The following is a 15593-nucleotide window of genomic DNA, read 5'->3' as shown; positions in this document are numbered from 1 at the left end:
GTTTGACACAAGAGTGATATAGAGAAGTTTTCTTCTATTCTTAAATTAAAGAGGCCATTCATTCATTTCCATTGGAGAGTCCACTGTTTTGTTTCTGTGTGGCTCGATGACCTCCATTCCAGATTGACCAATCACATGAAAGTAGGTTACACTCGCACATGCGCAGAATCAGCAGAGTAATTTGTTGATATCCTACTTGGTAGTATTCATTTAGACTTTGGTATTTCAAAGCCGAATTTACCCCCAGCATAGGGGTTTCATTTGCATTGGGCAGCACCGTTAACTAGAACGTCATCTATATGAAGAGCTGATGGAAGACACAAGGGATTTGGTAAGTGAATTTGAAACATTTTAGGGCCGTGAGCCTCCGATTAAGGGGATTTGCTTAGGCTAGCGCTCCTCCTTTGTTGTTATCTGTTTATGGTAGCTAGTTAGTCATCCAGCGCTAAATATTAGAAAGCTGTCCAAAAAACCCAAGGGTAGAAATAAAACAACCTCATGCTCATATTAACTACGTATGTGTAGGTGCAGGTTTGCTACGCAAATGAAAGGTGTGGTATGCTTTTGTGAATAAAATCTGGAAAAACATATTTCCGCTAGCTAGCTCTGCTAACGCTAGTTAGCATTAGGAGGTATTTCTAATAAGGCCGCCCCTTATGTTAGCTTATATATTAGCTAGCTTTTCTAATTTGTATATCTTACGTTTAGCTTAGTATGTCTTTACTGGCTAGTACATTGTTTTATTCTTTCAGCAGTATTGCGGGCTAAATAATTAATGTTAGCGTAACGAGTTAGTGTCACCTGTGATGCTCAGAGGAGGAAGTGGGCAGGCTATGACAACAGTAAATATTTTAAAAATGTTCCGGATCCTGTACACCGAATTAGCCAGATGTATTGCATTTTCAGATTTTCACGGTAATAATTCTAATTATGTTTGACTTTTCTGAACCCCTTTTTATAGCAACTTCCACAGCCAGCTTCCCGGGTCAGATTACTAAATTGATGACATTAAAACCGGGACTATAATATATATAATCTAGGTAAAAATTGGGAATGTACAGTATTTACAAAAAACTGTAATTGTACGCTTTTTTTATTAAACAGTATTCTAAGATTATTCTAGAGCTGAAACAAGTAATTGAGTAGATCAACAGAGAATTTCCATTATTAATCAAAAAGTCATTTAAGTATATTTTTAAGCAAAAATGAGAAAATGTCACTGGTCCATGCATCTCAAATGCAAATATATGCTGGTCTACTATATATAGTAATGATAATCATCAGGTTAATTGTTCGTTCGGTCGCTATTCGCAGCCTTACACTCTCATGTCTTCTTTGTCATTGCCTTGATTGTAAAGGCTGAACGCACACCACGTTCAGAACGTAAGCGGAGAGACTCATTCGGGATGTTTGATGGCTATGACAGCTGCAGCGAGGAGTCCACCAGCAGCTCCAGCTCAGAGGACAGCGAGGATGAGGTGGTGCCCTCCATCCCTGCTAGCCTGCCCATCATCAAGAACAATGGTCAAGTTTATACCTACCCCGACGGCAAGGCTGGAATGGGTCAGTACATGGAAATAATGTTTGGTATTTATGCATTGTGTGGTTCTCTGAAATACAATCCTGAGTGAGAAAATGAATTTGCCAACATGTAGTAGTCTCATGATTTTAACACATTATATGTGTCTGTTTTGTGTTCTCTGTTTCACAGCCACTTGTGAGATGTGTGGGATGGTTGGAGTACGAGATGCTTTTTACTCAAAAACCAAGCGCTTCTGCAGTGTGTCCTGTTCTAGGAGTTATTCCTCAAATTCCAAAAAAGCTAGCATCTTGGCAAGACTCCAGGTAAGTGCATTATAAGCCTACTACAACACATATTTTAAGATTAAACCTACATTAAGCAAATATCGATGTCTGCTTTGATTTTGCAAGGGCAAACCACCAACAAAAAAGGCGAAAGTCTTACAGAAACAGCCTCTTATGGCAAAGTTGGCAGCTTATGCCCAGTACCACGCAAGTCAACAGAACCAGACCAAATCAAAAGCTGGTATGTTATCAAAAAGCAGTAATCATGGTTAATAGGGTAGATGTGTTGCTCTTTTCAGATATACTCCAGCTTTACACTGTTTCTTGGTTTTGTCAGTGGTCCCTGCAGAGAGCTTTGACTGGGGTCGGTATATCTGTAGCAATAACACGATTGGAGCTCCAGTCAGCTGCTTCAAGCACGTAAGTAAAGTGTTGAGAAGGTGGCAATGACTAATTTGTTGCTTGTCTTGACTGAATAGCTTCACTGCTTCCTCTTTGCTTCAGGCCCCTATGGGGACGTGCTGGGGAGACATAGAAGAAGGGGTGAGGATTGAAGTGTTCAACTCTGATACCAACCTCTCCACTAAGGTGTACTGGATAGCAGAAATCATTAAGCTAGCAGGTAAAATTACTTCTACAGATCAAGGAAATTTGGTGAAAGACAAATCCACCTGAAAAGTGTCAGAAATTATTCCTGTGAATAACTGGTGGGAATAGGTGTTGTTCAAGATCAATATTACAATATGATAATATATTTTCCATTCTATATATATCATATCATATATCAATTTATAATATGACAAATGTATGCAAAGTCACATGTAAAATAATCACATTGAGGTCCAATGCAGTAAATTGTGTTCCACTGCTATGCATTACATCAGACAAAACTCTTCCACTGTGTAAAATAATTCCTTCAGTCTCTAAATTTGATAGTTTTTAATTACAGTTTGTTCAGAATTATTAAAGAATAGCTTCAGATATTTCCAGGTCTATGTTAATATAACACTTACATGCCCATATGCACATTGAAAGAGTCATTGGCAGCTTTAATCGTCATCCTCTTGTGCATACTAGCCATCAAGTGCAACTACATGTAAGAGATGGGGGACAAAATCCATAGTGCTCATTCTGTGTAAAGTGAAGACTGAGTCTTCAGCATTCTCAGTTAGCCATTTGAAGTGGGTGTCTTTGTCCCGGCAGTTTTGTGTATGTTTATTGCCAGTGTTTTGTCTCGTAAACAAACCTACACATGACTACCTGACATATCCATACCTGACGTATCCCCTCCTGCAACTTTGGTAGATACCCACTTGATTTTTCTAGCTCCGACTGCTGGAGTCTCATTTTAACTTCAGCTGAACTTTTGAATTTTTATAAATATCTGCACATCATACAAGTAACATACACAGTATGTGCACATTCACACATCATGTACACAAACACATCTGTATATATCTAAGCTAATGGGGCTGGCATGGTGGTGCGGTGGTAGCCACTGAATGACTTTGGGAACAGTTACAGTTGAAAAGCGCTACATAAGTGAAGTCCATTTACAATTATGCAATGCAATGTTACAAAGTATGTTGACAGCTAAACTCACAATCCACTATCCAACAGTAATATTAGTCATGTTGTGAACACATTGTATTGAATTCCATTGTTTAATTGTCCTTTCACTGTATTTTATGTTATAGACAAAACACAAGGCCCACTTGTTCTGGATCTTTCAACTGTATCACACAGTCTTCATAAGCAGATTGAGTTTGCACGAGTTGTCTTGGAACTGTAGATGTTTAAACTTGTTATTCAGAGCACTCTTAGGACTTCTCTTTCATGTTCAGTTGAGCTTCACATGCTCATTGACATGACATCTACAGTTTCATGACAACTGAGTAAACGTCATTGGCCGATGAAGACCATGCAATAGGGTCGAAAGTCAAGAAACAAGAAAGTAGGTGGACTGGAGATTGTTTTAAGCCAAGAATGAGCTGTGAAATCCATTGTGTTTTATGTTGTTGTGCAGGGTTCAAGGCTCTCCTGCGCTATGAGGGCTTCGACAACGACACCAGTAAGGACTTCTGGTGTAATCTCTGCATCCCTGAGGTGCACCCGGTGGGATGGTGCGCTTCAAGTGGCAAACCCCTTGTACCTCCAAAAAGTGAGTCTTGTTGCCAAACTTGTTCACAGTCTTGTTTGTGAATGCCTGTGTTCTGAGATGGTTGGTGGTAGTTGTTACAGTTGTTGTTGTTGTTGTTGTTGTTGTTGTAATCTCCCATACAGGTATACAGCATAAGTACTCTAACTGGAAAGCCTTTCTCGTGAAGCGTCTCACTGGAGCTAAAACACTGCCACCTGACTTTGATACCAAGGTGAGTCACACAAATGGCTCGTAAATTGAATGAAACTGTTTGATATACAGTATCTTTAAATCAGAGCAAGCTGATATTTTTTATGTAAATGAAACATCTCCAAATTTGATAATGTTTTCAGAAATTATTTGACAAAAGTACCCCAAAATTCATTCTTGTTGGACCTACAACTCCTCTCAAAAGTGCTCTATACATTTACAACTGTGAACACTATAAACAACAATGAATCAGTGACATTTTTCCATCCTCCTGGTTTTTCCTTTGTTAAATCCATGTATCATTTTTCACCATAGGTACACGAGAACATGCAGTTCCCCTTCAAGAAGCTGATGCGGGTAGAGGTGGTGGATAAGAATTACCTGTGCCGGACACGGGTGGCGCTGGTCGAGCAGGTAATCGGAGGTCGCCTCAGGTTGGTCTATGAGGAGAGCCAGGACAGGTCGGATGACTTCTGGTGCCACATGTACAGTCCCCTCATTCATAATATAGGCTGGTCACGCAGCATCGGACACCGCTTCAAACGATCCGGTGAGTTTGGAAAAGTCCAGTGACACTCAAGATTAAATGTTGCTGATAAGAAAATTATAGCTATTTCTATTTTTTAGGTGTTGAATACCATATGTAAAATCTACAATGTTAATGACATTTAATTTGTTTCCATTTTTAGCTATTTGTGGAATTGTAATGTTTGTTGATCACTTGGCATGTAACAAGTATGAGCTATTAAATAACAAGGAAAAGCTTTAAAGGATGAGGCCGGCAAGATTCTATATTTTTGTTATTGTCCACAAATCCCACGAAAATAATATATAATATACATACATATGATATATGTATATAAGTAACCATGTATTGTTTTTTGTTTTATTTTATTTTTATTTCATTCTAATTTGTAGATATTGGTATATATGTTCTGTGGGTGTAGTCGAAGAAGGCTACAAGAAGGCTACATTGTGCAGCCCTGTGTTGTAGAATGACAAATAAATGTACCTTGATAGTGAATCCAATTATTCATTTCTTTCTCTGTGTTCCCTGAGGCACAGCGCGTTCTCAGCTTTTACTGTCTGTAGTCTCTAAACCAATTTAGCGTGTATGTTGCTGAAGAACCTTTAGCTTAGGCAAATGGAAAGTAATTTTGATCTGTCAATTTATTTTTCAGATGTTACAAAGAAAATTGAGGGTCAAGTTGATGCTCCTGCACAGTTCTTCCAGAAGGTAATACAAAACAGAAAATGTCTATTTTTGTTCTCCTAAATGCCTCTCAACAAATCCTATAGCTGTGGTTTGAATTGATATGCAATTATGTCATTATTAGTAGTCATTGCAGACCGTGGCCCCATTTTTAGTACGTGGATAACCAAGTTATCCTGAATAGAATGGTGAGGATTTGACATCAGTCTGGACTTTGGGGTTCTTCAAAGCTGCTTAAAATGTATGTCAGAGCAACTCCTGAAGGCCAAACCTGCAAAAGAGCAGCTTATTAGCAATTAGCTGTATCACGACCAAGACGTTTAAGGATGAACCCATACATAAATTAATTTCAGACACAAATAGTTTGCTTTATGATTAGGAATTTAGATGACAACATGCCGGTTATTGAGAAATCATTATGATCTGTTGGTGTAATTATCACAGTTATATTTACTTACATTATACACATTGTACACTACATTATTCAATGTTTTTTAAACCGAAATAAATCAAAACAAACAAACCAAAATAAAACAAAACAAGACTAACTGAAAAGCCAAGGAGTCTGTGTGTAGCAGAGAACCAGGGAGGTTACAAATCAATTGTCAAAAGCAATATCAAAGTCTGATCTATATGGGTTGACAAATTCAGTCTATCCTTTCCAACATTTATCAAATATGTCTGTCTTGAGTCTCAGAGACAAAAATGTCATGCATTACATTTAAGCAGTGTGCTAGTGTGGGTGGCACTTGATCTAGCCATTTTTTCGTAATGTCTTTTTTACTAGCGGCCAGCATTATTTTAAACATGTATGTTTTAGAAAAGCCGAGAAGCTGTGGCATCTTACCCAAATACAAGACCTGAAAACAAAATCCATCTTAATTTTTAAAACTTTTTCCATACTATCTCTGATTGTCTTCCAGTAGCTGTGAATCCCAGAGCATTCCCAGAACACATGATAAGGATTTGCTCTCTCAGTCCCACAGCCTCTCCAGCACGCTATCTGCCACTCTGGATTTTTTAAGTGCTGGTGTTATAAAGTTTTTCCAGTGAAACTCTCTCCATGACAGCGAGTTGGTCGATTTCCATTGCTTATTGTTTAGGTTTGCCAATTCCTCTAGTGACATTACAAAGTTTCCCTCGCTTTCCCACTTTCCTTTTATATAGGATGTGTTCACCCCGCTTAGCTCTTGACACAATTATATTTTCATAATGAAGAGTTACCTATACTATATTATGCTATAAAACACACAACAGTGATATAAGTGTGGAAACATTGTGGAGCACAATGTAGAACAAAAAAACAGCAGTAACAATGCACAAACACAGAGAAAATAGACTTATTTCCATTAATCCCCAGTACATGCTGGGAGGGTTCCCAACACACCTACCTCATCTCATGTAACTGCATCACATGATCAGCTCTCAGCCAGTAATATGAATGCTGATCATGGTTTCAACTCTCTACTCAGGTTTCTGCTATTTCAAAATAAGAGCACACTGTTATTCATGATAACTTCGTCCAGGATTAACAAATCACTCCTCAAACTGCATTCAAGAACCAAATTGGATGAGAACAGGATACTTTCAGCAAGATAACAGCATGTTCGCATGAATTAGTTAAACCACAATTGAAGTACATGGCCCTGTGTGTTGCTTTTCATTCTCATATACAAGTAAATCTTGATAGGCTTTTAGATCTAATATTAAGTGATGATTGATGATCTACTGGTTTCCACTGTCCTTTTTTCAATGCTTAAAACTTGCCCAATATCACAGTTTTTAAACATGTCCAACTGATGCCATTATTATGTCATTCTAATATAATGTCTGATTAAACAACATTTCAAATAATAATCCTCAATTTGTCTTTTTTCTATCTGCATGTGTATATCAGGTGAAAGATGTGGACCAGAGTGGGGATTGGTTCAAAGACGGGATGAAGTTAGAAGCCATTGACCCCCTCAACCTCTCAGCTATATGTGTAGCCACTGTAAGAAAGGTAAATACGTTTCTGGACTCCACATTAATGTTATGTGATGAGATGCTGTGTGTCAGGATTAAAACTTTGTGGACTAAAAGAAGGATTAGTTGCTGTAATTTATATTAAAATGCCTTTCTCTCAGCTGCTCCTGACTAACTTCAGCCATTATCTGCCGTTTATTGTAGGTGTTGGCAGACGGGTACCTCATGATTGGGATCGACGGTTCGGAGGCAGTGGACGGATCAGACTGGTTCTGCTACCACAGCACCTCCCCTTCCATCTTCCCAGTCGGCTTCTGTGAAATCAACAACATTGAACTCACACCCCCTAGAGGTACTGTACACTCATATCTTTGTTTCTTTGAGCCCTAAGAAAGTTAATTGGTCATTTGCTCCAATTGAGAGATCTATGGAAGATAAAAAAAAAACAAAGAAATAAAAACAAATCAAACAAAGAAATAAAAAAGGAAATACATATAACAATGTGTATTGTATTTAACTTTATGTATGCATTTTAGTTATTATTAAATTAAAATATATTTTAAAAGGACAATTATTTAGCTTTTTGTCTGTAATAACTGAATTACATCAATTGTCCATGTCACATTAAAATACAACACTGAAAAGAATGTAAAGAGGTGTATTTCATTTCAGTGTTGTCCAGCAGAGGACAGCGTAGACCCACCAATACTGAATACAAAGAACTGTCATTAGTTTTCATGAGGAGATGCAAGGGAGCCTTTTCTCTTTTTTGAAAGTATACTCACACAGCAGCTTTATTGATATCCCTTAAAACAGTCGATCACAATTGTAACTAAATGTACAGTCAATAGTAATAGTGGTTGACAGAGTTTTTCTGATATTGGCTGATACTTAGAGAGCAGGGCGGCCGATATATAATGCCGATATCATGTTCATTTATCATGCATCTGATAAAATACCACAATTTAATGATAATGACAAATGAGACACCAACTTGCTGTGCTTAAATGGACATCTATATAACACTAATGTTATTGTCTGCATTGTCTCAGTTTGTTTAAGTAGATCTGCACTCTACTCATTATTTAAGAATTTAAAAAATGTCCACAAGTAATCAAAAAACTATGGTCTGTCAAAGAAAAGTCATGTATAATTCTACTATTCTATTATTATGATGGGTTTTTTATGAATTCATGAAATGGAAAAATACGTTGGTTATGCCATAGATTTCAGAACATGACTGGTATTTAAGGGAGAGCTGGTATGTCAGAAGCGATGTCATTCAGCTGCGTTATACTACATATTATAACATAATATATATTTAACGCTATCCAGAAATGGTTTTAGATTAGATTTGCTGTCATTTAGGATGGGAGAAATGCGTTAACATTTAGAAAAGACAATGGTGACTGAGGAAATGTATATTTATTTTAATAATGAATGTAGCAGGGTGCATGAGAGTTACAGTACAGGGCTTGAAACTAACTTTTTCACCACCTGTCCCAAAGAATATTTTAGTATGTTTGTCGACAGACTCGTTCACAAGCCAAAAAGCCAATCTAAGCAATCAAACACATAAAATAATACTTTTTTAACTTGCATTGCACAGCCTCCCCATATCATCTACCAAGTGACTAGAGGTGACAACAATAGTGATGGAGCAGAGATTCTGTCCTGGGAATCCACTACTATCTCTCATTAATCACTGTGCAAAGTTGGTTTGCTGTACTGAAGCACAGACAACCCCCGGCCCCACCCCCAAGCTGTTATTGGACAGTTCATTGATTCTCAAAAAAGAAACTCCTTTGCATCTCCTTGTGAAAACTAATAACAGAACTTTACTGCCCTCTGCTGGACAACACTGAAATGCAACACAACTTTCTCCTTTTTGTATTCTGTGTTGTGATTTAATTTTAATATGGCATGGAAAATTCATGCCTCAGTGAAAAACGACTCATTCAGTTAAGGACAAAAATGCTGAATAATGTCAGTTTAACACGTTTCTTTGTTTGATTTGTTTATATTTAGGTACTTTCAATGTTCCATACTGAACCTCTATACTCTGTTAAATACCATTTCTCTCCAGGTGCACTTATTGGTTAGAAGTAGTTTGATAACATCTTTTTGCATATGGTTTCCTAATGTCCTGGTCTCAACACTGACTCTGTTCCCCAGGGTACACTAAACTGCCACTTAAATGGTTTGACTACCTCAGAGAAACAGGTTCAATAGCTGCTCCTGTCAAGCTCTTTAACAAGGTAGGCTTTCCCACTGTATTTGTGATCTTATCATTCTGAGTTTTAATGTCTTCTGGTATTATTTTTCTGCCACCACATCTTAAAACAGAAAGCAGCAGGTAAACAGAGCACCATTATGACTAGTTGTATATGATGAAATTCTTTTGGTTAGTGATTTCAGTTGACATCTCCAGGTTTTCCGGTAGCACCAACAATATGTTTGTGAAAAATCTGGTTTGGTTTTTGTGCATATGTTTATTGTTATTTGTTGTTGTATTATTATTGTTCTATACCACAACCTAGTAATATTTTTGACACATTGTTCAAATTTTTCAGAATGAAATGTTCAGGTAATACACCCACCTTTTAAAATTCAGTGGTTTGCCAGTCAAAACACATATCTGAATTTCCAGCTCACAGTAAAAATGATTTCGCTCCTAAAACAATCTTTTATCCTGTGACAAATTTCCATGGTAATATATACATTACTTCTGTGTAGTTCCATGTTGGAATCGGTTAGCAGGACAGATATCCCGCCTATGTGTACTCTGCCTCCTGAAGCACAAAGTGTTTGACCAAAACATTCTCGCCAGGAGGGATGCACAACTTTTTAAACTTTACTGTGAACCTGCAAGAGAGTACTGAAATAGGATGGCTTCGCATCGCTGCCTTGCTCTGACTCCCCCCAATAGCGGTTCCAAAATGTCCCATTCATGTTGTGGATTGCATAGTTTGTCGTGTTTTACAACTCCATCAGCAGCTGCCATCTGTTGGTTCCAGAGGCTGATGATCTGGTGATGTAGCAGCAGTTCATTAATTATTGAGCAAGTTTCAAGTCCCTGTGTGCTGATTTTGATAGCGAGCTAAAATTAATTCAAGATAATAAGCCTCTGGAAATTATAGTGCCACATAATGAATTGGGAAATTGTTATCAGTAAGGTAAGTTGGGTTCATTCATCTCAGACCTTTCTTAACTCTAGTACCCCTTACTACTTCTTACTGAAAGCTCCAGAAGAAATCTATTAAGGGGACCTTAAGTTAGGGATGTTTGTCTGCTGATTTTGCTTTTATTGTAAAGTATTGGGTGGTTCAGGATTTGTCAGTGCTTCTCCACAGTAGCTCATTATGTTTGTGTTTTTATTGTATGTAAATGAGTAATATTTTTCTCACTGTCCTTGATGCCTCGCGTTTTCTAGGAGGTTCCCAATCACGGTTTCCGGCAAGGCATGAAGCTGGAGGCTGTTGATCTAATGGAGCCACGGCTGGTGTGTGTCGCCACGGTGACGAGGATTGTGCACCGGCTACTGAGGATCCACTTCGATGGCTGGGAGGACGAGTATGACCAGTGGGTGGACTGCGAGTCACCTGACCTCTACCCTGTGGGCTGGTGTCAGCTGACGGGCTACCAGCTCCAACCCCCCCAGAGTAAGAATATGATGTATTTCAACTCAGTAACCACTGAGGCCTTGTGCACATTTAGATAATAAGATATCTTGTGTGCTAAGTTGACATTTTGGATGAGATTGCTAAAAGAAAATCTTTAGCTGTTGAGGAGTAGAGCTGCAACAATTTGTCGATTTACAAGTCATTTTGATAATCAAGTAATCATTGAAGTCATTATTTAAAGTAAAAAATGCAAATATTCCCTTGTTTAAGCTTCTCAAATGTCAAAATGTGCTTCTCTTCTTTGTCGTAATATAATACTAAATTTTATATTTTTTAGGTTTTGGATTGTTGGTTGGACAAAACAAGACATTTCATTCCATCACCTTGGGAAATTGTGATGGGCATTTTTTACTTTTTTCAATAACCCTAACCCTAGAGAAACTAATAGTACAGCCTTATTGGGGAGATTCTTGTCATGGCAGAACACTAAAAAGCGTTTTCATTCATTTTCTTTCCCCATTAAAATAAATCCCCAATTTAAACCCCCCCCCTGAAATATCCAGCAAAAACTCTGAACTTACCTTGTGAGCAAAAAGGAAATAAATGAGAGTCACAACCTGCCGTCTTATCCCATTTAACTATGCCTGGTAGCTGTCAGGTTGTAGGCTATAAAGTAGTCCAATAAATAACACTGATGAGTAAATGTAAAAAGGGGTCTACAGATTTGAAGCAGGAGGCGAGAATCCCTCTTGCTCACAGGGGCCATTAATTAAGCCACTGAGATAAATATCATTAGAGATTTCTAACTCTCTGCTGTTTTCCAACGGTGCTGCCATCATGGTGAGGGGGGAAAAAAGGAGGCTTTGTGCTCCCTCTTGTAAACCAGGTGCCAGATATCCGAGCAGCAGCTTTATCCGTAATGGTTGTGTCATGTATTAATAGAGCCATTATAGAATATTTACATAAAGAAGACCAACTGTTTGTTTGTAAGCCAAAAAGCAATGTCTTTAACAAATAGATGAAGCCAGCAATGGTCCATATCTGAAGAAGGTTTAATATCTGAATATGAACATGGTGGCATAACACTTGTGTACATAAGATGAAAATACATATTTCTTGTTCTAGTGTTCACATATTCTTGTATATTGCATATCTGTTTACCTCACCGTGTAAAACTCATTGGAATTATTTTTATGTAGTCTAACATGAGGCCAGGGATTGCTGTGGCAGTAAAAAGTGAGTCTTCTGCCTGCCGCCACTATAACTAATAGTGAAAATACAGAATTTTAGAATGACATTGACAAAGAAACTGTATTTATTGTGGATCGGGCATGTCATTACAGATATCCGATCCTCTTAATAAGGCCAGTATATCGCATCAATACTTTCCTAATTGTAGCTTCTGCAAGATTTTATACAATCCATATTCTACATTTGTGATACTATTTGTTTTCTTGGTTTGTACCTCACTGTTATATCTCACTATCCACAAATGTCCCATAGTTTCCCGTCTTATGGTCTTCTTTCAGGTAACAGAGAAATGCCTCAATCTGTACCCAAGCAGAAGAAAAAAGCCCAGCAGTACAAAGGCCAAAAGAAAAGTGAGTAACCTTCTTGCACTGTTCAACTGTGGCACTTTTTTTTCTCTCCATTCTTTCCTCCTTTTCTTGTCCCTCTCACTGTCACTGGCTACACTTGTGGTGGAAACTCTGCTGCTCACTGATTGGTCACCTGCTCGGTGTGTCTGAAATATTTTCGTCTGACCTGTTGTGTCACATTGCGGGATGTTGTAAAAAGATTTTAGTATGGTTTTATAAATGAGACCCCTGGTGTTACATCCCTATTTAGGTCCAGTGTTTCACATCACAAAAGGAGATGCTAATGCAAAGTTGGTAAACTTTTTGCTGAACACAAGCAGTTAATATGGAAGTCTATGGCTGCCAATATAAAAATGAAATCATTTAATCAAATTGATATTACACTTTTTATTTGTGTGGACAGTATGCATGACAAAATCCAAATGCCATTTTTAAAATCCAATTTGCACTTAGGGTTTGTTTAAAGATGCATAATTACTGCCAAAATGAAAATTTAAATGAAAACTTCACTGACAATTATTTTGCAGCACTCCCATAATGATGAATTTAGGTGTGGAGTGGACTTTTTATTTGCAGACAGGCAGACAATGTGCAACCTAAACATGGAAATATTTTTGGAAACTGAACTATAGAATTGAAATTATGTGCTGATTGTAGCTAATTTCTAATTTTTTCATGGTCATTTTTTAATGATCAATTTCCTAATGATTGACTTTTCACAAAAAAGGCCTGGGAGAACTGCCATTACAAAAAACGAATTTTCTCATTTATTTAAACTTGAGAATGAAATTGCAAATTGGATTTTTACCTTTGAATATGATTTATGTGTTCATTTTAGCTTGTTTCTAATTAAAATGAAAGGTTTTGTATGGAAGGATTCCAAAATCCATCATTACCACGACCATAATAAAAATTGTTTTTTAATTAGCTAACAGCAGGAGATAATTCAAATTATTTATACCGATTTGAGGTTGCACATAGTCTGCAAATATGAAAATATAGTACATTTTTCAATTTAACTTTTATATATAGCCACAGACACATGTGGATACATTTGGCTCAGGAGGTATGTGCGGGGAGTTCACTGATCACAGGGTTGGCGACTAGATCCCCAGCTCCTCGTGTCCCCGGGCAACAACACTGAACCGCAAATGGCTTTCGATGGTCAGGCCAGCACCTTGCATGGCAGCTTGCTGCCGTCGGTGTGTGAGTATTGGTGTGAATGGGTGAATGAGAGGCAAATGGCTGTGGATAAAACCAGCCGTTTACCATTTTAACAGTTGCTGTAGCCTTGTTCTTGGTAACAAGTTAACAGCACATCTGCGCACTTGGGTCTAGCAGGCTGATTACAGCTTACCAGGGGCTTATTCAGATAAGCATATCAATGCAAGTGACAACAGTGTGAGGTTAAATAAAATTAAGCTCCTTACCCTTTTAAATTTCCTTCCCAATACTTAATCTTAACATCAAAAACATGTTCCAGTTGAATTGAACCCCTGTGTGTAATAAACCCCTGGTAGCTTACCCTGAGTCTGGCTTGGTGTTTAGAGAGGAAGATTCCGGTTGGTCGACGGCCCTTCGGTCAGACAGGCAGGAGGAGGAGCAGCTTCTCAGGGGACGAAGAGCAGAGTCCGCCCCCTTACCTTGCCCAGGGACCCACTCGGCCCCGACCCCGAACCCACCTCCACCAAACCCACAAATCAGGTAACGTCATACTAACATCAAGCCTTCGGAGGCTCAACTCCGTTTTTAACAGGAGATGGTCCTCTTGAGTCCTGCTCACAGGGCCTCCCTGTGGAGCTGGATGCTGGTGATGCTGCATGTTCTGCTGTTAAATCAACGTTTGTTGGTACATATTCATTGTCATTGTTCTCACATGAATATCTCCTCTTGTCAGTGAAGGTGTGTTCATTTCATTTGCAGGAAATCTCTACTTTCACAACACGTTTGTTTCATTTTGTATTTTTAAAGTAATCATCTTAATGTTAATTGCACATGCATTTTGAGCTTAACACCTGGAACACAGACAAAGGCTCCTCTTGTATTTTACTGCAACTGCATGAACACAAGTGACTCATCTGTGCTGCTGTTTTCTCTCTTATCTGTCTCTGCTCCTGTCTGTAGAGTCTCTCCTGCGGATGAAAGAGGAGACGGCCGAGGTGGACGAGTTTACCTTCTCACAGGGCACCTCTGACCAGGAGAGCAACGGCTCGGGCAGCTACTACATCAAACAGGAGCCCTGAGGTCATGAGGTCAGGACAGAGCAGGGCGATCCCGGGACAGGACACACCTCTGGAGAAAAACCCCATCAAGGATCAGGAACATGGAGTCGAACTAGCCTCGAATCACATTCAGACCAATGCCACAGGCCTTCTATTGAGTCAGTACAGATGATGGCGATGACGAGGGGGGGGGGTCGTTTTCATGCTTCTGAGAAATCCTGAAGGGAACATCCCTCTGAACAATTTTTCGAACCTTGTAGCTTTGTGTGCACATAATCACTCACAAAACCTGTATTTTTGAGGGGTTGGAAAGCACCCAGGATTGGACACGGGTCACACGTGTTTGGGCATTCTCTTTTGTACCACCCTCGGTTGACACAACATTGCTTGTCTCCTCTCCTCCAGTGTGAAACATCCAACCAGATGAGATATTTGGATGGATCAAAAAAAATTCGACAGAAATGGGGGCCCTGCAAGTCAACATCAGCCCACCCTGCCTCGGCCACAATCTGGGCCGCACACAGAGACCTGTAGAAACTGTGAGAACCATTTATTGAGCCAGGTCTTTTTTTGTTTGTTTTTGTTGAGTTTTTTTGTTTTCAGGTCAGAGAGTCAGCCACTGAACGGCCTGAGGAGAGAAGAGAGGCTGGCAGTAAGAGGAACAGAGTTGTGTATATTTTGATTCTTTTTCTTCTGAACAATATCGCCAGGTGGACTTTTTACTTTGTTTATAGTACTTGAACTTTTTTTTCCCCTTTTTTATTTTATAATGTTTTTGTAGTTGTTTTCGTCTTAATGTACTTATTTTGCATTTAT

General features: G+C 38.7%; 1 protein-coding gene across 1 annotated transcript; it reads left to right on the top strand.

Annotated features, from left to right (window-relative positions):
- Positions 1 to 222: 222 nt before the first annotated feature.
- On the top strand, positions 223 to 14798 carry mbtd1 (mbt domain containing 1). Its single transcript, XM_070927093.1, has 16 exons — positions 223 to 331; positions 1359 to 1563; positions 1712 to 1845; positions 1933 to 2047; positions 2144 to 2226; positions 2311 to 2428; positions 3833 to 3967; positions 4090 to 4178; positions 4472 to 4706; positions 5338 to 5393; positions 7267 to 7371; positions 7539 to 7686; positions 9510 to 9592; positions 10768 to 10996; positions 12487 to 12558; positions 14680 to 14798. The coding sequence occupies exons 1-16, from the start codon at positions 311 to 313 to the stop codon at positions 14796 to 14798; spliced, it is 1947 nt and encodes a 648-aa protein (XP_070783194.1). The 5' UTR covers positions 223 to 310.
- The last annotated feature ends 795 nt before the right edge of the window (positions 14799 to 15593 follow it).

This window comes from Enoplosus armatus, chromosome 20, assembly GCF_043641665.1.
Source record: "Enoplosus armatus isolate fEnoArm2 chromosome 20, fEnoArm2.hap1, whole genome shotgun sequence".
NCBI lineage: Eukaryota > Metazoa > Chordata > Actinopteri > Centrarchiformes > Enoplosidae > Enoplosus > Enoplosus armatus.
Note: the sequence above shows the minus strand (reverse complement) of the source record. Positions and strands in the feature narration are given on the sequence as shown.

Excerpts from the sequence above, each read along its gene's own strand:
- mbtd1 (XM_070927093.1), top strand. The coding sequence starts at position 311 with ATGGAAGACACAAGGGATTTG. Across the intron at positions 332-1,358 it reads TGGAAGACACAAGGGATTTG|GCTGAACGCACACCACGTTC; the intron begins GTAAGTGAATTT and ends TTGATTGTAAAG. Across the intron at positions 1,564-1,711 it reads CGACGGCAAGGCTGGAATGG|CCACTTGTGAGATGTGTGGG; the intron begins GTCAGTACATGG and ends TCTGTTTCACAG.